Below are 26,605 nucleotides of genomic sequence, written 5' to 3'. Positions count from 1 at the left end.
CTATGTGTAACACGTGTGTCAGTATCCCGGCTATATGTCAGTCTATGTGTAACACGTGTGTCAGTATCCCGGCTGTATGTCAGTCCATGTGTAACACTTGTGTCAGTATCCCGGCTGTATGTCAGTCTATGTGTAACACACGTGTGTCAGTATCTCGGCTGTATGTCAGTCTATGTGTAACACACGTGTGTCAGTATCCCGGCTGTATGTCAGTCTATGTGTAACGTGTGTTAGTATCCCGGCTGTATAACAGACATTGCGTCGCATAATATAAACATGGCCACCGGCATTTGGAAAATATACAATATATTTATTAGAAAAGCGATGTATAAAGAATCAGGCACATTGGTAAATTCATTTCACAGATTGTTTCTGGTCTTCATTCCACCAAACCCACAAAATTCCCATAAATTATTCCCACCCACACAATTACATTACAGGGCGATATAGATATAAACCAGGCGTCATTCCCTTACATTATATATATATATATATATAGTCACAGTGTCCGGCGTCTGAAGAGTGCAATAACATTATCTGGCTCTTAGCACTGTAGCAGCCATATTATCAGAGTCTATATCACGGGACTGGAATGTGTGGGCCCTGCTCTCCGCACATCCCAGTGGCAGCCATATTATCAGAGTCTATATCACGGGACTGGAGTGTGTGGGCCCTGCTCTCCGCATATCCCAGTGGCAGCCATATTATCAGAGTCTATATCACAGGACTGGAATGTGTGGGCCCTGCTCTCCGCGTACCCCTGGGACAAACAGTCGCATCAATAAGGCACAATATATTATAACTGGCATATCAGCCCAGCCCCAAGATGGCCGACTCCTAGGACGCAGACGTACCGCGACAGGAACAAATCCGTAAACAATCCCTGAAAAACAGGTTTAAACATAATTCTCCTTTCACACGGAGACGTGTCCCGCAGTCATAAATATGGCTGCCCAGTGTGAGGAGTGAAGGTCGCAGCCGCACCCGTGGAAAAGAATGCTGGCGTGGAAGACTATCATTGGCGATTTCCCGGTGGCATCGTGAGCGTCACATGTAGGAATAGCGCGGCTGTGTTGCATAGAAGCCCTCGTTGTGTGTGGACAGAGCAGCCCCTTGTCTCCTGCGGGATGGAATTGTTATTGCTCTCACCAGTGGTTAGCATTGGCACAAAGAGACCCCTGTCCCTAGGGAAGAGCGTACAATGCTCTTGTGATGATAGAGCGAGGGCCGCCCCCCCTCTCCCTGTACACAGCTTGTGTCCAGCCGGGAGGGGTCCCTGCTCCGTCTGCTGAATCAGCCACAAGTGAAGTGCTGACCAGCCGTGTACAGGGTCAGCGCGAGACAATGGAAGCTGCCGCGTCAGCCGCTGTGCCCGGGTACACTGCGGCTGATCTCCAGTAACCGGGGAAAGGAAAAGTGCAGTACTGTGTAAGCCCCACAGGCCCTATACCCTATCAGGCAGCACTGTACAGCAGTGCCGAGCACACCCAATCTCTCCATATAGTAAGCAGCATTATCACATTCAGGCACACTGTCATTGTAAGGCGTTGCAGAGGGTCCTGCTGGTGGGCGGCATCAGACCAGCAGGGAGCGGTAAGGGGTAGGCTCTTGGCGGTATCTCCAGAATAGCCAAATGCGCAGAATGCTGGTGACGATACCGGGAAGGTTCGGTACCTGGGGGAAGACAGAGAGATGACTATACGTTATGCAGATAACGTCGGGTCTTTCCTATCTGACGCTGGGCCCACTCTGTTATATTAGGGGGGCCCATGTACTCACAGTGATGTACAGGTCACTACGCTGCAAGCCGTACAGGACCCAGGACGTAGAGGCCAGGAACGTGGTGATGGTCAGGGGGAAGGACAGGCACTTTGTAGACTTTGTTCTAATGATCTGAGCCTGGAGATAGGACAGAAACATTGTATTAAACAAGTAGTGTACTTATCCCAACTAACGCTCCTGTATTACACTACTACTGTACTTATCCCGCACTAACGCTCCTGTATTACACCACTACTGTACTTATCCTGCACTAACGCTCCTGTATTACGCCACTACTGTACTTATCCCGCACTAACACTCCTGTATTACGCCACTACTGTACTTATCCCGCACTAACGCTCCTGTATTACGCCACTACTGTACTTATCCCGCACTAACGCTCCTGTACTACGCCACTACTGTACTTATCCCGCACTAACACTCCTGTATTACACCACTACTGTACTTATCCCAACTAACGCTCCTGTACTACACCACTACTGTACTTATCCCAACTAACGCTCCTGTATTACGCCACTACTGTACTTATCCCAACTAACGCTCCTGTATTACACAAGTAGTGTACTTATCCCGCACTAACGCTCCTGTATTACACCACTACTGTACTTATCCCGCACTAACACTCCTGTATTACACCACTACTGTACTTATCCCGCACTAACGCTCCTGTATTACACCACTACTGTACTTATCCCGCACTAACGCTCCTGTATTACACCACTACTGTACTTATCCCGCACTAACGCTCCTGTATTACACTACTGTACTTATCCCGCACTAACGCTCCTGTATTACACAAGTAGTGTACTTATCCCGCACTAACACTCCTGTATTACGCCACTACTGTACTTAGCCCGCACTAACACTCCTGTATTACGCCACTACTGTACTTATCCCGCACTAACGCTCCTGTATTACACAAGTAGTGTACTTATCCCGCACTAACGCTCCTGTATTACACCACTACTGTACTTATCCCGCACTAACGCTCCTGTATTACACCACTACTGTACTTATCCCGCACTAACGCTCCTGTATTACACAAGTACTGTACTTATCCCGCACTAACGCTCCAGTACTACGCCACTACTGTACTTATCCCGCACTAACACTCCTGTATTACACCACTACTGTACTTATCCCAACTAACGCTCCTGTACTACACCACTACTGTACTTATCCCAACTAACGCTCCTGTATTACTCCACTACTGTACTTATCCCAACTAACGCTCCTGTATTACACAAGTAGTGTACTTATCCCGCACTAACGCTCCTGTATTACACCACTACTGTACTTATCCCGCACTAACACTCCTGTATTACACCACTACTGTACTTATCCCGCACTAACGCTCCTGTATTACACCACTACTGTACTTATCCCGCACTAACGCTCCTGTATTACACCACTACTGTACTTATCCCGCACTAACGCTCCTGTATTACACCACTACTGTACTTATCCCGCACTAACGCTCCTGTATTACACAAGTAGTGTACTTATCCCGCACTAACACTCCTGTATTACGCCACTACTGTACTTATCCCGCACTAACACTCCTGTATTACGCCACTACTGTACTTATCCCGCACTAACGCTCCTGTATTACACCACTACTGTACTTATCCCGCACTAACGCTCCTGTATTACACCACTACTGTACTTATCCCGCACTAACGCTCCTGTATTACACCACTACTGTACTTATCCCGCACTAACGCTCCTGTATTACACAAGTACTGTACTTATCCCGCACTAACGCTCCTGTACTATGCCACTACTGTACTTATCCCAACTAACGCTCCTGTACTATGCCACTACTGTACTTATCCCGCACTAACGCTCCTGTATTACACCACTACTGTACTTATCCCGCACTAACGCTCCTGTGTTACACTACTACTGTACTTATCCCGCACTAACGCTCCTGTATTACACCACTACTGTACTTATCCCGCAATAACGCTCCTGTACTACACCACTACTGTACTTATCCCACACTAACGCTCCTGTGTTACACCACTACTGTACTTATCCCGCACGAACGCTCCTGTGTTACACCACTACTGTACTTATCCCGCACTAACGCTCCTGTGTTACACCACTACTGTACTTATCCCGCACTAACGCTCCTGTATTACACAAGTACTGTACTTATCCCGCACTAACGCTCCTGTACTATGCCACTACTGTACTTATCCCGCACTAACGCTCCTGTACTACGCCACTACTGTACTTATCCCAACTAACGCTCCTGTACTACACCACTACTGTACTTATCCCACACTAACGCTCCTGTATTACACCACTACTGTACTTATCCCGCACTAACGCTCCTGTATTACACCACTACTGTACTTATCCCGCACTAACGCTCCTGTATTACACCACTACTGTACTTATCCCAACTAACGCTCCTGTACTACACTACTGTACTTATCCCAACTAACGCTCCTGTATTACGCCACTACTGTACTTATCCCAACTAACGCTCCTGTATTACACAAGTAGTGTACTTATCCCGCACTAACGCTCCTGTATTACACAACTACTGTACTTATCCCGCACTAACGCTCCTGTATTACACCACTACTGTACTTATCCCGCACTAACGCTCCTGTATTACACCACTACTGTACTTATCCCGCACTAACGCTCCTGTATTACACAAGTAGTGTACTTATCCTGCACTAACACTCCTGTATTACGCCACTACTGTACTTATCCCGCACTAACACTCCTGTATTACGCCACTACTGTACTTATCCCGCACTAACGCTCCTGTATTACACCACTACTGTACTTATCCCGCAATAACGCTCCTGTATTACACCACTACTGTACTTATCCCGCACTAACGCTCCTGTATTACACCACTACTGTACTTATCCCGCACTAACGCTCCTGTATTACACAAGGACTGGACTTATCCCGCACTAACGCTCCTGTACTATGCCACTACTGTACTTATCCCAACTAATGCTCCTGTACTATGCCACTACTGTACTTATCCCAAATAACGCTCCTGTACTATGCCACTACTGTACTTATCCCAACTAACGCTCCTGTATTACGCCACTACTGTACTTATCCCAACTAACGCTCCTGTATTACACAAGTAGTGTACTTATCCCAACTAACGCTCCTGTATTACACCACTACTGTACTTATCCCGCACTAACGCTCCTTATTACACCACTACTGTACTTATCCCGCACTAACGCTCCTGTGTTACATCACTACTGTACTTATCCCGCACTAACGCTCCTGTATTACACCACTACTGTACTTATCCCGCACTAACGCTCCTGTATTACACCACTACTGTACATATCCCGCACTAACGCTCCTGTTTTACACCACTACTGTACTTATCTCGCACTAACACTCCTGTATTACACCACTACTGTACTTATCCCGCACTAACGCTCCTGTATTACACCACTACTGTACTTATCCCACACTAACGCTCCTGTGTTACACTACTACTGTACTTATCCCGCACTAACGCTCCTGTATTACACCACTACTGTACTTATCCCGCACTAACGCTCCTGTATTACACCACTACTGTACTTATCCCGCAATAACGCTCCTGTACTACACCACTACTGTACTTATCCCACACTAACGCTCCTGTGTTACACCACTACTGTACTTATCCCGCACTAACGCTCCTGTATTATACCACTACTGTACTTATCCCGCACTAACGCTCCTGTATTACACCACTACTGTACTTATCCCGCACTAACGCTCCTGTATTACAACACTACTATACTTATCCCGCACTAACGCTCCTGTATTACACCACTACTGTACTTATCCCGCACTAACGCTCCTGTATTACACCACTACTGTACTTATCCCGCACTAACGCTCCTGTATTACACCACTACTGTACTTATCCCGCACTAACGCTCCTGTATTACACCACTACTGTACTTATCCCACACTAACGCTCCTGTATTACGCCACTACTGTACTTATCCCGCACTAACGCTCCTGTGTTACACTACTAGATGCTTATCCCACAGTAACGTGACTAGTACTCCGTTGTTACACTATTACATTATGAGCAGGTGACGAGTACTGTGTGCCAATCCATAACTAACGGTATACCCAGTGTGTCAGGCTGTGGAACCCACTCACCAGATCGGCCAACGGCGATAGATACATGCTGATGGTAAATACGCTGCAGAACAGGCCCAGCTGGCTGAGACGTGCGCTGGCATCCGTGATCCACAGATAAAAATAACAGTACCCTAAGAGCAGGACTCCGAGGGCGAGGAAGACCTGATAGAGCTGGTAACGCTGAAATAGAAGAATGTGAGAATGGTCAGGTAGCCAATCAGATACAGTGTTACTTACACGGGTCACACAGATTTACCTTCTCCATAGCGTAGACCAGATAGGCTGCAATGTACAGTGTCTGCAAGGAGGCTCCAATGGAGTTCACTGTGATCAGCGTCCCGTCTCCCTTCAGATACCCATAATACAGCCAGCCCAGGTTACTGGAAAAGACAGGTGACACAGCATGTTACACCTTCATCTCCTCTGCCCTCCCGCTACCTTTCCCGATGCCTACCTCTCCTCCTGACCCTGCCTTCCAGATGTCCACCCTCTCCTGCCCAGGTTATATACCCCTGCCTGGTACTCTCCTACAGCCATGTCCTATGCCCTCCCGCTACCTATCCCGATGCCTACCTCTCCTCCTGACCCTGCCTTCCAGATGTCCACCCTCTCCTGCCCAGGTTATATACCCCTGCCTGGTACTCTCCTACAGCCATGTCCTATGCCCTCCCGCTACCTATCCCGATGCCTACCTCTCCTGACCCTGCCTTCCAGATGTCCACCCTCTCCTGCCCAGGTTATATACCCCTGCCTGGTACTCTCCTACAGCCATGTCCTATGCCCTCCCGCTACCTATCCCGATGCCTACCTCTCCTCCTGACCCTGCCTTCCAGATGTCCACCCTCTCCTGCCCAGGTTATATACCCCTGCCTGGTACTCTCCTACAGCCATGTCCTATGCCCTCCCGCTACCTATCCCGATGCCTACCTCTCCTCCTGACCCTGCCTTCCAGATGTCCACCCTCTCCTGCCCAGGTTATATACCCCTGCCTGGTACTCTCCTACAGCCATGTCCTATGCCCTCCCGCTACTTATCCCTATGTCTACCTCTCCTCCTGACCCTGCCTTCCAGATGTCCACCCTCTCCTTCCCAGGTTATATACCCCTGCCTGGTACTCTCCTACAGCCATGTCCTATGCCCTCCTGCTACCTATCCCGATGCCTACCTCTCCTCCTGACCCTATCTTCCAGATGTCCACCCTCTACTTCCCAGGTTATATACCCCTGCCTGGTACTCTCCTACAGCCATGTCCTATGCCCTCCCGCTACCTACCTCTCCTCCTGACCCTGCCTTCCAGATGTCCACCCTCTCCTTCCCAGGTTATATACCCCTGCCTGGTACTCTCCTACAGCCATGTCCTGTGCCCTCCCTCTACCTACCCCGATGCCTACCTCTCCTCCTGACCCTGCGTTCCAGATGTCCAACCTCTCCTTCCCAGGTTATATACCCCTGCCTGGTACTCTCCTACAGCCATGTCCTATGCCCTCCCACTACTTATCCCGATGCCTACCTCTCCTCCTGACCCTGCCTTCCAGATGTCCACCATCTCCTTCCCAGGTTATATACCCCTGCCTGGTACTCTCCTACAGCCATGTCTTATGCCCTCCGTCTACCTATCCCGATGCCTACCTCTCCTCCTGACCCTGCCTTCCAGATGTCCACCCTCTCCTTCCTAGGTTATATACCCCTGCCTGGTACGCTCCTACAGCCATGTCCTATGCCCTCCTGCTACCTATCCTGATGCCTACCTCTCCTCCTGACCCTATCTTCCAGATGTCCACCCTCTCCTTCCCAGGTTATAACCCCTGCCTGGTACTCTCCTACAGCCATGTCCTATGCCCTCCCGCTACTTATCCCGATGCCTACATCTCCTCCTGACCCTGCCTTCCAGATGTCCACAATCTCCTTCCTAGGTTATATACCCCTGCCTGGTACGCTCCTACAGCCATGTCCTATGCCCTCCCGCTACCTATCCCGATGCCTACCTCTCCTCCTGACCCCGCCTTCCAGATGTCCACCCTCTCCAGCCCAGGTTATATACCCCTGCCTGGTACTCTCCTACAGCCATGTCCTATGCCCTCCCGCTACCTATCCCGATGCCTACCTCTCCTCCTGACCCTGCCTTCCAGATGTACACCCTCTCCAGCCCAGGTTATATACCTCTGCCTGGTACTCCCTATAGCCATGTCCTATGCCCTCCCGCTACCTATCCCGATGCCTACCTCTCCTCCTGACCCTGCCTTCCAGATGTCCACCCTCTCCTTCCCAGGTTATATACCCCTGCCTGGTACTCTCCTACAGCCATGTCCTATGCCCTCCCACTACCTATCCCGATGCCTACCTCTCCTCCTGACCCTGCCTTCCAGATGTCCACCCTCTCCTTCCCAGGTTATATACCCATGCCTGGTACTCTCCTACAGCCATGTCCTATGCCCTCCTGCTACCTATCCCGATGCCTACCTCTCCTCCTGACCCTATCTTCCAGATGTCCACCCTCTACTTCCCAGGTTATATACCCCTGCCTGGTACTCTCCTACAGCCATGTCCTATGCCCTCCCGCTACCTACCTCTCCTCCTGACCCTGCCTTCCAGATGTCCACCCTCTCCTTCCCAGGTTATATACCCCTGCCTGGTACTCTCCTACAGCCATGTCCTGTGCCCTCCCTCTACCTACCCCGATGCCTACCTCTCCTCCTGACCCTGCCTTCCAGATGTCCACCCTCTCCTGCCCAGGTTATAACCCCTGCCTGGTACTCTCCTACAGCCATGTCCTATGCCCTCCCGCTACCTATCCCGATGCCTACCTCTCCTCCTGACCCTGCCTTCCAGATGTCCACCCTCTCCTTCCCAGGTTATATACCCCTGCCTGGTACTCTCCTACAGCCATGTCCTATGCCCTCCCGCTACTTATCCCGATGCCTACCTCTCCTCCTGACCCTGCCTTCCAGATGTCCACCATCTCCTTCCCAGGTTATATACCCCTGCCTGGTACTCTCCTACAGCCATGTCTTATGCCCTCCGTCTACCTATCCCGATGCCTACCTCTCCTCCTGACCCTGCCTTCCAGATGTCCACCCTCTCCTTCCTAGGTTATATACCCCTGCCTGGTACGCTCCTACAGCCATGTCCTATGCCCTCCTGCTACCTATCCCGATGCCTACCTCTCCTCCTGACCCTATCTTCCAGATGTCCACCCTCTCCTTCCCAGGTTATAACCCCTGCCTGGTACTCTCCTACAGCCATGTCCTATGCCCTCCCGCTACTTATCCCGATGCCTACCTCTCCTCCTGACCCTGCCTTCCAGATGTCCACCATCTCCTTCCCAGGTTATATACCCCTGCCTGGTACTCTCCTACAGCCATGTCTTATGCCCTCCGTCTACCTATCCCGATGCCTACCTCTCCTCCTGACCCTGCCTTCCAGATGTCCACAATCTCCTTCCTAGGTTATATACCTCTGCCTGGTACTCTCCTATAGCCATGTCCTATGCCCTCCCGCTACCTATCCCGATGCCTACCTCTCCTCCTGACCCTGCCTTCCAGATGTCCACCCTCTCCTTGCCAGGTTATAACCCCTGCCTGGTACTCTCCTACAGCCATGTCCTATGCCTCCCGCTACCTATCCCGATGCCTACCTCTCCTCCTGACCCTGCCTTCCAGATGTCCACCCTCTCCTGCCCAGGTTATAACCCCTGCCTGGTACTCTCCTACAGCCATGTCCTATGCCCTCCCACTACCTATCCCGATGCCTACCTCTCCTCCTGACCCTGCCTTCCAGATGTCCACCCTCTCCTTCCCAGGTTACATACCCCTGCCTGGTACTCTCCTACAGCCATGTCCTATGCCCTCCCGCTACCTATCCCGATGCCTACCTCTCCTCCTGACCCTGCCTTCCAGATGTCCACCCTCTCCTTCCCAGGTTATATACCCCTGCCTGGTACTCTCCTACAGCCATGTCCTATGCCCTCCCATGTGCGTGCTCCCCCCATGGCATCTCCTGCCCAGGTGATATACCCCTTCTATGTAGTATGAAGTACCGCCAGCCTTACCCTCTCAGGTGCTCCCCACCAACGTCCCATTTGCAGGTGCTCCCAAAGAACCTCAACCCCTCCCAGGTGCTCCCCATTGGCCTTGCTGTGACAGAATTACCCTCAGCACCCAAACCTACTTCAGGTCTGTGGTTAGGAATGGCAGGAACTGGATGTTGTCCGCACTCCGCTTGGAAATCATCACTTTCAGGTCAGACCTGGCAGGAAAAACTCAGATTACTGGTGGGAAGTACACAGACGTCATGTACAGTGCTGGGTATAATCTACAGGGATGTGTATAATGTACAGTGCTGGGTATAATCTACAGGGATGTGTATAATGTACAGTGCTGGGTATAATCTACAGGGATGTGTATAATGTACAGTGCTGGGTATAATCTACAGGGATGTGTATAATGTACAGGGCTGGGTATAATCTACAGGGATGTGTATAATGCTGCATGTAATGTACAGTGCTGGGTATAATCTACAGGGATGTGTATAATACTGCATGTAATGTACAGTGCTGGGTATAATCTACAGGGATGTGTATAATGCTGTATATAATGTACAGTCCTGGGTATAATCTACAGGGATGTGTACAGTGCTGGGTATAATCTACAGGGATGAGTATAATGCTGCATGTAATGTACAGTGCTGGGTATAATCTACAGGGATGTGTATAATGCTGCATGTAATGTACAGTGCTGGGTATAATCTACAGGGATGTGTATAATGCTGCATGTAATGTACAGTGCTGGGTATAATCTACAGGGATGTGTATAATGCTGCATGTAATGTACAGTGCTGGGTATAATCTACAGGGATGTGTATAATGCTGCATGTAATGTACAGTGCTGGGTATAATCTACAGGGATGTGTATAATGCTGCATGTAATGTGCAGTGCTGGGTATAATCTACAGGGATGTGTATAATGCTGCATGTAATGTACAGTGCTGGGTATAATCTACAGGGATGTGTATAATGCTGCATGTAATGTACAGTGCTGGGTATAATCTACAGGGATGTGTATAATGCTGCATGTAATGTACAGTGCTGGGTATAATCTACAGGGATGTGTATAATGCTGCATGTAATGTACAGTGCTGGGTATAATCTACAGGGATGTGTATAATGCTGCATGTAATGTACAGTGCTGGGTATAATCTACAGGGATGTGTATAATGCTGCATGTAATGTACAGTGCTGGGTATAATCTACAGGGATGTGTATAATGCTGTATATAATGTACAGTGCTGGGTATAATCTACAGGGATGTGTATAATGCTGCATGTAATGTACAGTGCTGGGTATAATCTACAGGGAATGTGTATAATGCTGCATGTAATGTACAGGGCTGGGTATAATCTACAGGGAATGTGTATAATGCTGTATATAATGTACAGTGCTGGATATAATCTACAGGGATGTGTATAATGCTGTATATAATGTACAGTGCTGGGTATAATGCTGCATGTAATGTACAGTGCTGGGTATAATCTACAGGGATGTGTATAATGCTGCATGTAATGTACAGTGCTGGGTATAATCTACAGGGAATGTGTATAATGCTGCACGTAATGTAGAGGGCTGGGTATAATCTACAGGGAATGTGTATAATGTTGCATGTAATGACCAGTGCTGGGTATAAGGCTATATATAATGTACAGTGCTGGGTATAATGCTACATATAATGTCCAGCGTAGAGTATAGTGTATAATGTCCAGCGCAGAGTATAGTGTATAATGTACAGGGCAGAGTATAGTGTATAATGTCCAGCGCAGAGTATAGTGTATAATGTACAGCGCAGAGAATAGTGTATAATGTACAGCGCAGAGTATAGTGTATAATGTACAGCGCAGAGTAGTGTATAATGTAAGGTGCAGAGTATAGTGTATAATGTACAGCGCAGAGTATAGTGTATAATGTATAGTGCAGAGTATAGTGTATAATGTATAGTGCAGAGTATAGTGTATAATGTATAGTGCAGAGTATAGTGTATAATGTACAGCGCAGAGTATAGTGTATAATGTACAGTGCAGAGTATAGTATGGGGTGTGTAATAATACTATAGCATGCTGTGGTGGCGGCACTAGCTGTATTCGTGAGAATAGTGTATAATGTATAGTGCAGAGTATAATGTACAGTGCAGAGTATAATGCATAGTGCAGAGTATAGTGTATAATGTCCAGCGCAGAGTATAGAGTATAATGTACAGCGCAGAGTATAGTGTATAATGTATAGTGCAGAGTATAGTGTATAATGTATAGTGCAGAGTATAATGTATAGTGCAGAGTATAATGTACAGTGCAGAGTATAATGTATAATGTATAGTGCAGAGTATAATGTATAGTGCAGAGTATAGTGTATAATGTACAGCGCAGAGTATAGTGTATAATGTACAGCGCAGAGTATAGTGTATAATGTACAGCGCAGCGTATAGTGTATAATGTACAGTGCAGAGTATAGTGTATAATGTACAGCGCAGAGTATAGTGTATAGCGCAGAGTACAGTGTATAATGTACAGCGCAGAGTATAGTGTATAATGTACAGCGCAGAGTACAGTGTATAATGTACAGCGCAGAGTACAGTGTATAATGTACAGCGCAGAGTATAGTGTATAATGTACAGCGCAGAGTATAGTGTATAATGTACAGCGCAGAGTATAGTGTATAATGTACAGCGCAGAGTATAGTGTATAGCGCAGAGTATAGTGTATAATGTATAGCGCAGAGTATAGTGTATAATGTACAGCGCAGAGTATAGTGTATAATGTACAGCGCAGAGTATAGTGTATAATGTACAGTGCAGAGTATAGTGTATAATGTACAGCGCAGAGTATAGTGTATAATGTACAGCGCAGAGTATAGTGTATAATATACAGCGCAGAGTATAGTGTATAATGTATAGCGCAGAGTATAGTGTATAATGTACAGTGCAGAGTATAGTGTATAATGTACAGCGCAGAGTATAGAGTATAATGTACAGCGCAGAGTATAGTGTATAATGTATAGTGCAGAGTATAATGTACAGCGCAGAGTATAGTGTATAATGTATAGTGCAGAGTATAGTGTATAATGTACAGCGCAGAGTATAGTGTATAATGTATAGCGCAGAGTATAGTGTATAATGTATAGTGCAGAGTATAGTGTATAGCGCAGAGTACAGTGTATAATGTACAGCGCAGAGTATAGTGTATAATGTACAGCGCAGAGTATAGTGTATAATGTATAGTGCAGAGTATAATGTACAGCTCAGAGTATAGTGTATAATGTATAGTGCAGAGTATAGTGTATAATGTATAGTGCAGAGTATAGTGTATAATGTACAGCGCAGAGTATAGAGTATAATGTACAGCGCAGAGTATAGTGTATAATGTATAGTGCAGAGTATAGTGTATAATGTGTAGTGAAGAGTATAGTGTATAATGTATAGTGCAGAGTATAGAGTATAATGTATAGTGCAGAGTATAGAGTATAATGTACAGCGCAGAGTATAGTGTATAATGTATAGTGCAGAGTATAATGTACAGTGCAGAGTATAATGTATAATGTATAGTGCAGAGTATAATGTACAGTGCAGAGTATAATGTATAGTGCAGAGTATAGTGTATAATGTCCAGCGCAGAGTATAGAGTATAATGTACAGCGCAGAGTATAGTGTATAATGTATAGTGCAGAGTATAGTGTATAATGTACAGCGCAGAGTATAATGTATAATGTACAGAGTATAGTGTATAATGTATAGTGCAGAGTATAGTGTATAATGTACAGCGCAGAGTATAATGTATAATGTACAGAGTATAGTGTATAATGTATAGTGCAGAGTATAGTGTATAATGTATAGTGCAGAGTATAGAGTATAATGTACAGCGCAGAGTATAGAGTATAATGTACAGCGCAGAGTATAATGTACAGTGCAGAATATAATGTATAATGTATAGTGCAGAGTATAATGTATAATGTACAGCGCAGAGTATAATGTATAATGTATAGTGCAGAGTATAATGTACAGTGCAGAGTATAATGTATAATGTACAGCGCAGAGTATAATGTATAATGTACAGCGCAGAGTATAATGTATAATGTATAGTGCAGAGTATAATGTACAGTGCAGAGTATAATGTATAGTGCAGAGTATAATGTACAGTGCAGAGTATAATGCATAGTGCAGAGTATAATGTATAGTGCAGAGTATAATGTACAGTGCAGAGTATAATGCATAGTGCAGAGTATAGTGTATAATGTCCAGCGCAGAGTATAGAGTATAATGTACAGCGCAGAGTATAGTGTATAATGTATAGTGCAGAGTATAGTGTATAATGTATAGTGCAGAGTATAATGTATAGTGCAGAGTATAATGTACAGTGCAGAGTATAATGTATAATGTATAGTGCAGAGTATAATGTATAGTGCAGAGTATAGTGTATAATGTCCAGCGCAGAGTATAGAGTATAATGTACAGCGCAGAGTATAGTGTATAATGTATAGTGCAGAGTATAGTGTATAATGTACAGCGCAGAGTATAATGTATAATGTACAGAGTATAGTGTATAATGTATAGTGCAGAGTATAGTGTATAATGTATAGTGCAGAGTATAGTGTATAATGTATAGTGCAGAGTATAGAGTATAATGTACAGCGCAGAGTATAGTGTATAATGTATAGTGCAGAGTATAATGTACAGTGCAGAATATAATGTATAATGTATAGTGCAGAGTATAATGTATAATGTACAGCGCAGAGTATAATGTATAATGTATAGTGCAGAGTATAATGTACAGAGCAGAGTATAATGTATAATGTACAGCGCAGAGTATAATGTATAATGTACAGCGCAGAGTATAATGTACAGTGCAGAGTATAGTGTATAATGTATAGCGCAGAGTATAGTGTATAATGTATAGTGCAGAGTATAGTGTATAATGTATAGCGCAGAGTATAGTGTATAATGTACAGCACAGAGTATAGTGTATAATGTATAGTGCAGAGTATAGTGTATAATGTATAGTGCAGAGTATAATGTATAATGTATAGTGCAGAGTATAATGTATAGTGCAGAGTATAATGTACAGCGCAGAGTATAGTGTATAATGTATAGTGCAGAGTATAATGTATAGTGCAGAGTATAATGTATAGCGCAGAGTATAGTGTATAATGTACAGCACAGAGTAGTGTATAATGTATAGTGCAGAGTATAGTGTATAATGTATAGTGCAGAGTATAATGTATAGTGCAGAGTATAATGTATAATGTATAGTGCAGAGTATAATGTACAGTGCAGAGTATAGTGTATAATGTATAGCGCAGAGTATAATGTATAGTGTATAGCGCAGAGTATAGTGTATAATGTATAGTGCAGAGTATAGTGTATAATGTATAGCGCAGAGTATAGTGTATAATGTATAGTGCAGAGTATAGTGTATAATGTATAGCGCAGAGTATAGTGTATAATGTATAGCGCAGAGTATAGTGTATAATGTACAGCGCAGAGTATAGTGTATAATGTATAGTGCAGAGTATAATGTATAGTGCAGAGTATAGTGTATAATGTACAGCACAGAGTATAGTGTATAATGTACAGCGCAGAGTATAGAGTATAATGTATAGTGCAGAGTATAATGTATAATGTATAGTGCAGAGTATAATGTACAGCACAGAGTATAGTGTATAATGTATAGTGTATAATGTATAGTGCAGAGTATAATGTATAGTGCAGAGTATAGTGTATAATGTATAGTGTATAATGTATAGTGCAGAGTATAATGTATAGCACAGAGTATAATGTATAATGTATAGTGTATAATGTATAGTGCAGAGTATAATGTATAGTGTATAATGTATAGTGTATAATGTATAGTGCAGAGTATAATGTACAGCACAGAGTATAGTGTATAATGTACAGCACAGAGTATAGTGTATAATGTACAGCACAGAGTATAGTGTATAATGTACAGCACAGAGTATAGTGTATAATGTATAGTGCAGAGTATAATGTACAGCACAGAGTATAGTGTATAATGTATAGTGCAGAGTATAATGTATAGTGCAGAGTATAGAGTATAATGTACAGTGCAGAGTATAATGTATAGTGCAGAGTATAGTGTATAATGTATAGTGCAGAGTATAGTGTATAATGTATAGTGCAGAGTATAGTGTATAATGTATAATGCAGAGTATAGTGTATAGTGTATAATGCAGAGTATAGTGTATAATGCAGAGTATAGAGTATAATGTACAGCACAGAGTATAGTGTATAATGTACAGTGCAGAGTATAGTGCAGAGTATAGTGTATAATGTATAGTGCAGAATATAGTGTATAATGTATAGTGCAGAGTATAGTGTATAATGTATAGTGCAGAGTATAGTGTATAGTGTATAATGTATAATGCAGAGTATAGTGTATAATGTATAGTGCAGAGTATAGTGTATAATGTATAGTGCAGAGTATAGTGTATAATGTATAGTGCAGTGTATAGTGTATAATGTATAGTGCAGAGTATAGTGTATAATGTATAGTGCAGAGTATAATGTATAGTGCAGAGTATAGTGTATAATGCAGAGTATAGAGTATAATGTACAGCACAGAGTATAGTGTATAATGTACAGCACAGAGTATAGTGTATAATGTATAGTGCAGAGTATAGTGTATAATGTATAGTGCAGAGTATAATGTATAGTGTATAGTGCAGTGTATAGTGTATAATGTATAGTGCAGAGTATAGTGTATAATGTATAGTGCAGAGTATAATGTATAGTGCAGAGTATAGTGTATAATGTACAGCACAGAGTATAGTGTATAATGTACAGCACAGAGTATAGTGTATAATGTACAGCACAGAGTATAGTGTATAATGTATAGTGCAGAGTATAGTGTATAATGTATAGTGCAGAGTATAGTGTATAATGTATAGTGCAGTGTATAGTGTATAATGTATAATGCAGAGTATAGTGTATAATGTATAGTGCAGTGTATAGTGTATAATGTATAGTGCAGAGTATAGTGTATAATGTATAGTGCAGAGTATAATGTATAGTGCAGAGTATAGTGTATAATGTACAGCACAGAGTATAGTGTATAATGTACAGCACAAAGTATAATGTATAGTGCAGAGTATAGTGTATAATGTATAGTGCAGAGTATAGTGTATAGTGTATAATGTATAGTGCAGAGTATAATGTATAATGTACAGCACAGAGTATAGTGTATAATGTACAGCACAGAGTATAGTGTATAATGTATAGTGCAGAGTATAGTGTATAATGTATAGTGCAGAGTATAATGTATAGTGCAGAGTATAGTGTATAATGTACAGCACAGAGTATAGTGTATAATGTATAGTGCAGAGTATAGTGTATAATGTACAGCACAGAGTATAGTGTATAATGTACAGCACAGAGTATAGTGTATAATGTATAGTGCAGAGTATAATGTATAATGTATACTGCAGAGTATAGTGTATAATGTACAGCACAGAGTATAGTGTATAATGTACAGCACAGAGTATAGTGTATAGTGTATAATGTACAGCACAGAGTATAGTGTATAGTGTATAATGTACAGCACAGAGTATAATGTATAATGTATACTGCAGAGTATAGTGTATAATGTACAGCACAGAGTATAGTGTATAATGTACAGCACAGAGTATAGTGTATAGTGTATAATGTATAATGTACAGCACAGAGTATAGTGTATAGTGTATAATGTATAGCGCAGAGTATAGTGTATAATGTATAGCGCAGAGTATAGTGTATAATGTACAGCGCAGAGTATAGTGTATAATGTACAGCACAGAGTATAGTGTATAGTGTATAATGTATAATGTACAGCACAGAGTATAGTGTATAGTGTATAATGTATAGCACAGAGTATAGTATGGGGTGTAATAATAATAATAATAATAATAATAATAATACTATAGCATGCTGTGGTGGCGGCACTAATTGTATTAGTGAGAATAGTGTATAATGTACAGCACAGAGTATAGTGTATAATGTACAGCACAGAGTATAGTGTATAATGTATAGTGCAGAGTATAGTGTATAATGTATAGTGCAGACTATAATGTATAGTGCAGAGTATAGTGTATAATGTACAGCACAGAGTATAATGTATAGTGCAGAGTATAGTGTATAATGTACAGCACAGAGTATAGTGTATAATGTACAGCACAGAGTATAGTGTATAATGTACAGCACAGAGTATAGTGTATAGTGTATAATGTACAGCACAGAGTATAGTGTATAATGTACAGCACAGAGTATAGTGTATAATGTACAGCACAGAGTATAGTGTATAATGTACAGCACAGAGTATAGTGTATAATGTACAGCACAGAGTATAGTGTATAATGTACAGCACAGAGTATAGTGTATAATGTATAGTGCAGAGTATAGTGTATAATGTATAGTGCAGACTATAATGTATAGTGCAGAGTATAGTGTATAATGTACAGCACAGAGTATAATGTATAGTGCAGAGTATAGTGTATAATGTCCAGCGCAGAGTATAGAGTATAATGTACAGCGCAGAGTATAGTGTATAATGTACAGCACAGAGTATAGTGTATAATGTACAGCACAGAGTATAATGTATAATGTACAGCACAGAGTATAGTGTATAGTGTATAATGTACAGCACAGAGTATAGTGTATAATGTACAGCACAGAGTATAGTGTATAATGTACAGCACAGAGTATAGTGTATAGTGTATAATGTACAGCGCAGAGTATAGTGTATAATGTATAGTGCAGAGTATAGTGTATAATGTACAGCGCAGAGTATAGTGTATAATGTATAGCGCAGAGTATAGTGTATAATGTATAGTGCAGAGTATAGTGTATAGCGCAGAGTACAGTGTATAATGTACAGCGCAGAGTATAGTGTATAATGTACAGCGCAGAGTATAGTGTATAATGTATAGTGCAGAGTATAATGTACAGCTCAGAGTATAGTGTATAATGTATAGTGCAGAGTATAGTGTATAATGTATAGTGCAGAGTATAGTGTATAATGTACAGCGCAGAGTATAATGTACAGCGCAGAGTATAGTGTATAATGTATAGTGCAGAGTATAGTGTATAATGTGTAGTGAAGAGTATAGTGTATAATGTGTAGTGAAGAGTATAGTTTATAATGTATAGTGCAAAGTATAGTGTATAATGTATAGTGCAGAGTATAGAGTATAATGTACAGCGCAGAGTATAGTGTATAATGTATAGTGCAGAGTATAATGTACAGTGCAGAGTATAATGTATAATGTATAGTGCAGAGTATAATGTATAGTGCAGAGTATAATGTACAGTGCAGAGTATAATGTATAGTGCAGAGTATAGTGTATAATGTCCAGCGCAGAGTATAGAGTATAATGTACAGCGCAGAGTATAGTGTATAATGTATAGTGCAGAGTATAGTGTATAATGTACAGCGCAGAGTATAATGTATAATGTACAGAGTATAGTGTATAATGTATAGTGCAGAGTATAGTGTATAATGTACAGCGCAGAGTATAATGTATAATGTACAGAGTATAGTGTATAATGTATAGCGCAGAGTATAGTGTATAATGTACAGCACAGAGTATAATGTATAATGTATACTGCAGAGTATAGTGTATAATGTACAGCACAGAGTATAGTGTATAATGTACAGCACAGAGTATAGTGTATAGTGTATAATGTACAGCACAGAGTATAGTGTATAGTGTATAATGTACAGCACAGAGTATAATGTATACTGCAGAGTATAGTGTATAATGTACAGCACAGAGTATAGTGTATAATGTACAGCACAGAGTATAGTGTATAGTGTATAATGTATAATGTACAGCACAGAGTATAGTGTATAGTGTATAATGTATAGCGCAGAGTATAGTGTATAATGTATAGCGCAGAGTATAGTGTATAATGTACAGCGCAGAGTATAGTGTATAATGTACAGCACAGAGTATAGTGTATAATGTACAGCACAGAGTATAGTGTATAGTGTATAATGTATAATGTACAGCACAGAGTATAGTGTATAGTGTATAATGTATAATGTACAGCACAGAGTATAGTGTATAGTGTATAATGTATAGCACAGAGTATAGTATGGGGTGTAATAATAATAATAATAATAATAATACTATAGCATGCTGTGGTGGCGGCACTAATTGTATTAGTGAGAATAGTGTATAATGTACAGCACAGAGTATAGTGTATAATGTACAGCACAGAGTATAGTGTATAATGTATAGTGCAGAGTATAGTGTATAATGTATAGTGCAGACTATAATGTATAGTGCAGAGTATAGTGTATAATGTACAGCACAGAGTATAATGTATAGTGCAGAGTATAGTGTATAATGTACAGCACAGAGTATAGTGTATAATGTACAGCACAGAGTATAGTGTATAATGTACAGCACAGAGTATAGTGTATAGTGTATAATGTACAGCACAGAGTATAGTGTATAATGTACAGCACAGAGTATAGTGTATAATGTACAGCACAGAGTATAGTGTATAATGTACAGCACAGAGTATAGTGTATAGTGTATAATGTACAGCACAGAGTATAGTGTATAATGTACAGCACAGAGTATAGTGTATAATGTATAGTGCAGAGTATAGTGTATAATGTATAGTGCAGACTATAATGTATAGTGCAGAGTATAGTGTATAATGTACAGCACAGAGTATAGTGTATAGCGCAGAGTACAGTGTATAATGTACAGCGCAGAGTATAGTGTATAATGTATAGCGCAGAGTATAGTGTATAATGTATAGTGCAGAGTATAATGTACAGCTCAGAGTATAGTGTATAATGTATAGTGCAGAGTATAGTGTATAATGTATAGTGCAGAGTATAGTGTATAATGTACAGCGCAGAGTATAGAGTATAATGTACAGCGCAGAGTATAGTGTATAATGTATAGTGCAGAGTATAGTGTATAATGTGTAGTGAAGAGTATAGTGTATAATGTGTAGTGAAGAGTATAGTGTATAATGTATAGTGCAAAGTATAGTGTATAATGTATAGTGCAGAGTATAGAGTATAATGTACAGCGCAGAGTATAGTGTATAATGTATAGTGCAGAGTATAATGTACAGTGCAGAGTATAATGTATAATGTATAGTGCAGAGTATAATGTATAGTGCAGAGTATAATGTACAGCGCAGAGTATAGTGTATAATGTACAGCACAGAGTATAGTGTATAATGTACAGCACAGAGTATAGTGTATAGTGTATAATGTATAATGTACAGCACAGAGTATAGTGTATAGTGTATAATGTATAATGTACAGCACAGAGTATAGTGTATAGTGTATAATGTATAGCACAGAGTATAGTATGGGGTATAATAATAATAATAATAATAATAATAATACTATAGCATGCTGTGGTGGCGGCACTAATTGTATTAGTGAGAATAGTGTATAATGTACAGCACAGAGTATAGTGTATAATGTACAGCACAGAGTATAGTGTATAATGTATAGTGCAGAGTATAGTGTATAATGTATAGTGCAGACTATAATGTATAGTGCAGAGTATAGTGTATAATGTACAGCACAGAGTATAATGTATAGTGCAGAGTATAGTGTATAATGTACAGCACAGAGTATAGTGTATAATGTACAGCACAGAGTATAGTGTATAATGTACAGCACAGAGTATAGTGTATAATGTACAGCACAGAGTATAGTGTATAATGTATAGTGCAGAGTATAGTGTATAATGTATAGTGCAGACTATAATGTATAGTGCAGAGTATAGTGTATAATGTACAGCACAGAGTATAGTGTATAGCGCAGAGTACAGTGTATAATGTACAGCGCAGAGTATAGTGTATAATGTACAGCGCAGAGTATAGTGTATAATGTATAGTGCAGAGTATAATGTACAGCTCAGAGTATAGTGTATAATGTATAGTGCAGAGTATAGTGTATAATGTATAGTGCAGAGTATAGTGTATAATGTACAGCGCAGAGTATAGAGTATAATGTACAGCGCAGAGTATAGTGTATAATGTATAGTGCAGAGTATAGTGTATAATGTGTAGTGAAGAGTATAGTGTATAATGTGTAGTGAAGAGTATAGTGTATAATGTATAGTGCAAAGTATAGTGTATAATGTATAGTGCAGAGTATAGAGTATAATGTACAGCGCAGAGTATAGTGTATAATGTATAGTGCAGAGTATAATGTACAGTGCAGAGTATAATGTATAATGTATAGTGCAGAGTATAATGTACAGTGCAGAGTATAATGTATAGTGCAGAGTATAGTGTATAATGTCCAGCGCAGAGTATAGAGTATAATGTACAGCGCAGAGTATAGTGTATAATGTATAGTGCAGAGTATAGTGTATAATGTACAGCGCAGAGTATAATGTATAATGTACAGAGTATAGTGTATAATGTATAGTGCAGAGTATAGTGTATAATGTACAGCGCAGAGTATAATGTACAGAGTATAGTGTAAAATGTATAGTGCAGAGTATAGTGTATAATGTATAGTGCAGAGTATAGAGTATAATGTACAGCGCAGATTATAGTGTATAATGTATAGTGCAGAGTATAGTGTATAATGTATAGTGCAGAGTATAGAGTATAATGTACAGCGCAGAGTATAGAGTATAATGTACAGCGCAGAGTATAATGTACAGTGCAGAATATAATGTATAATGTATAGTGCAGAGTATAATGTATAATGTACAGCGCAGAGTATAATGTATAATGTATAGTGCAGAGTATAATGTACAGTGCAGAGTATAATGTATAATGTACAGCGCAGAGTATAATGTATAATGTACAGCGCAGAGTATAATGTATAATGTATAGTGCAGAGTATAATGTACAGTGCAGAGTATAATGTATAATGTACAGCGCAGAGTATAATGTATAATGTACAGCGCAGAGTATAATGTATAGTGCAGAGTATAATGTATAGTGCAGAGTATAATGTATAGTGCAGAGTATAGTGTATAATGTACAGTGCAGAGTATAATGTACAGCGCAGAGTATAGTGTATAATGTATAGTGCAGAGTATAGTGTATAATGTATAGTGCAGAGTATAATGTACAGTGCAGAGTATAATGTATAATGTATAGTGCAGAGTATAATGTATAGTGCAGAGTATAGTGTATAATGTCCAGCGCAGAGTATAGAGTATAATGTACAGCGCAGAGTATAGTGTATAATGTATAGTGCAGAGTATAGTGTATAATGTACAGCGCAGAGTATAATGTATAATGTACAGAGTATAGTGTATAATGTATAGTGCAGAGTATAGTGTATAATGTATAGTGCAGAGTATAGAGTATAATGTACAGCGCAGAGTATAGTGTATAATGTATAGTGCAGAGTATAATGTACAGTGCAGAATATAATGTATAATGTATAGTGCAGAGTATAATGTATAATGTACAGCGCAGAGTATAATGTATAATGTATAGTGCAGAGTATAATGTACAGAGCAGAGTATAATGTATAATGTACAGCGCAGAGTATAATGTATAATGTACAGCGCAGAGTATAATGTATAATGTATAGTGCAGAGTATAATGTATAGTGCAGAGTATAGTGTATAATGTATAGCGCAGAGTATAGTGTATAATGTATAGCGCAGAGTATAGTGTATAATGTATAGTGCAGAGTATAGTGTATAATGTATAGCGCAGAGTATAGTGTATAATGTACAGCGCAGAGTATAGTGTATAATGTATAGTGCAGAGTATAGTGTATAATGTATAGTGCAGAGTATAATGTATAGTGCAGAGTATAATGTACAGCACAGAGTATAGTGTATAATGTATAATGTATAGCACAGAGTATAGTGTATAGTGTATAATGTATAATGTACAGCACAGAGTATAGTGTATAGTGTATAATGTATAATGTACAGCACAGAGTATAGTGTATAATGTATAATGTATAATGTACAGCGCAGAGTATAGTGTATAATGTACAGCACAGAGTATAGTGTATAGTGTATAATGTATAATGTATAATGTACAGCGCAGAGTATAATGTATAATGTACAGCACAGAGTATAGTGTATAGTGTATAATGTATAATGTATAATGTACAGCGCAGAGTATAATGTATAATGTACAGCGCAGAGTATAATGTATAATGTACAGCGCAGAGTATAATGTATAGTGCAGAGTATAATGTATAGTGCAGAGTATAATGTACAGTGCAGAGTATAATGTATAGTGCAGAGTATAGAGTATAATGTATAGCGCAGAGTATAGTGTATAATGTATAGCGCAGAGTATAGTGTATAATGTATAGTGCAGAGTATAGTGTATAATGTATAGCGCAGAGTATAGTGTATAATGTACAGCGCAGAGTATAGTGTATAATGTATAGTGCAGAGTATAGTGTATAATGTATAGTGCAGAGTATAATGTATAGTGCAGAGTATAATGTATAGTGCAGAGTATAATGTACAGCACAGAGTATAGTGTATAATGTATAATGTATAGCACAGAGTATAGTGTATAGTGTATAATGTATAATGTATAATGTACAGCACAGAGTATAGTATGGGGTGTAATAATAATAATAATAATAATAATAATAATAATAATACTATAGCATGCTGTGGTGGCGGCACTAATTGTATTAGTGAGAATAGTGTATAATGTACAGCACAGAGTATAGTATGGGGTGTAATAATAATAATAATAATAATAATAATAATAATAATACTATAGCATGCTGTGGTGGCGGCACTAATTGTATTAGTGAGAATAGTAGGGGGGAACCAGCGGGGGCTCGGGCCCGGTCACCCCGGGAACGTGAGGCGGCAGCCCCAGGCACGCTAGGCCGGGGATGCCGGGACACTCACAGGCCGCTGGAGAACATGCCGAGTGTGAAGAGGATACAGGCCCCGGAGAGCAGCCACATCCCGTCCATGGTGTCCGGGCTTCCAGCAGCAGGTCGGGCCGCAGTGTCCGGGTGCCGGGAGAAGAGGTGGTGACAGCGGCCTGGTTACTAGGTCCTCCCCCGGCCCCGACCCGCCTATAGTAATAGTATCGTACTGCCACATCACCAGCACCCGGCGCCATGTATCATACAGCCTCCATGTGTGTCTGTGTGTGATCATGTACAGCTACATGTGTGTGACAGCCTCATCCTCCATGTGTGTCTGTGTGTGATCTTGTACAGCTACATGTGTGTGACAGCCTCATCCTCCATGTGTGTGAGCATGTACAGCTACATGTGTGTCTGTGTGTGAGCATGTACAGCTACATGTGTGTCTGTGTGTGATCATGTACAGCTACATGGGTGTCTGTGTGATCATGTACAGCTACATGTGTGTCTGTGTGATCATGTACAGCTACATGTGTGTCTGTGTGATCATGTACAGCTACATGTGTGTGATCATGTACAGCTACATGTGTGTCTGTGTGTGATCATGTACAGCTACATGTGTGTCTGTGTGATCATGTACAGCTACATGTGTGTGATCATGTACAGCTACATGTGTGTCTGTGTGATCATGTACAGCTACATGTGTGTCTGTGTGTGATCATGTACAGCTACATGTGTGTCTGTGTGTGATCATGTACAGCTACATGTGTGTGTGATCATGTACAGCTACATGTGTGTGACAGCCTCATCCTCCATGTGTGTGAGCATGTACAGCTACATGTGTGTCTGTGTGTGAGCATGTACAGCTACATGTGTGTCTGTGTGTGATCATGTACAGCTACATGGGTGTCTGTGTGATCATGTACAGCTACATGTGTGTCTGTGTGATCATGTACAGCTACATGTGTGTCTGTGTGATCATGTACAGCTACATGTGTGTGATCATGTACAGCTACATGTGTGTCTGTGTGTGATCATGTACAGCTACATGTGTGTCTGTGTGATCATGTACAGCTACATGTGTGTGATCATGTACAGCTACATGTGTGTCTGTGTGATCATGTACAGCTACATGTGTGTCTGTGTGTGATCATGTACAGCTACATGTGTGTCTGTGTGTGATCATGTACAGCTACATGTGTGTCTGTGTGATCATGTACAGCTACATGTGTGTGATCATGTACAGCTACATGTGTGTCTGTGTGTGATCATGTACAGCTACATGTGTGTCTGTGTGATCATGTACAGCTACATGTGTGTGATCATGTACAGCTACATGTGTGTCTGTGTGATCATGTACAGCTACATGTGTGTCTGTGTGTGATCATGTACAGCTACATGTGTGTCTGTGTGTGATCATGTACAGCTACATGTGTGTCTGTGTGATCATGTACAGCTACATGTGTGTGATCATGTACAGCTACATGTGTGTCTGTGTGTGATCATGTACAGCTACATGTGTGTCTGTGTGATCATGTACAGCTACATGTGTGTGATCATGTACAGCTACATGTGTGTCTGTGTGTGATCATGTACAGCTACATGGGTGTCTGTGTGATCATGTACAGCTACATGTGTGTCTGTGTGTGATCATGTACAGCTACATGGGTGTCTGTGTGATCATGTACAGCTACATGTGTGTCTGTGTGATCATGTACAGCTACATGTGTGTCTGTGTGATCATGTACAGCTACATGTGTGTGACAGCCTCATCCTCCATATGTGTCTGTGTGTGATCATGTACAGCTACATGTGTGTCTGTGTGTGATCATGTACAGCTACATGG

At 41.4% G+C, this 26,605-nt stretch overlaps 1 protein-coding gene across 1 annotated transcript; it reads right to left on the bottom strand.

Moving 5' to 3' along the window:
- Positions 1–289: 289 nt before the first annotated feature.
- SLC50A1 (solute carrier family 50 member 1) lies at positions 290–25,078 on the bottom strand. Its single transcript, XM_088463791.1, has 6 exons — positions 24,794–25,078; positions 10,087–10,164; positions 6,176–6,299; positions 5,938–6,099; positions 1,780–1,899; positions 290–1,674 (listed from the first exon to the last, which is right to left on the bottom strand). Exons 1-6 carry the CDS (start codon positions 24,859–24,861, stop codon positions 1,576–1,578), a joined length of 651 nt encoding a protein of 216 aa, XP_088319917.1. The 5' UTR covers positions 24,862–25,078; the 3' UTR covers positions 290–1,575.
- Positions 25,079–26,605: the final 1,527 nt, after the last annotated feature.

This window comes from Taudactylus pleione, unplaced genomic scaffold (assembly GCF_031769625.1).
Source record: "Taudactylus pleione unplaced genomic scaffold, aTauple2 ptg001452l, whole genome shotgun sequence".
Classification (NCBI taxonomy): Eukaryota; Metazoa; Chordata; class Amphibia; order Anura; family Myobatrachidae; genus Taudactylus; species Taudactylus pleione.
Note: the sequence above shows the minus strand (reverse complement) of the source record. Positions and strands in the feature narration are given on the sequence as shown.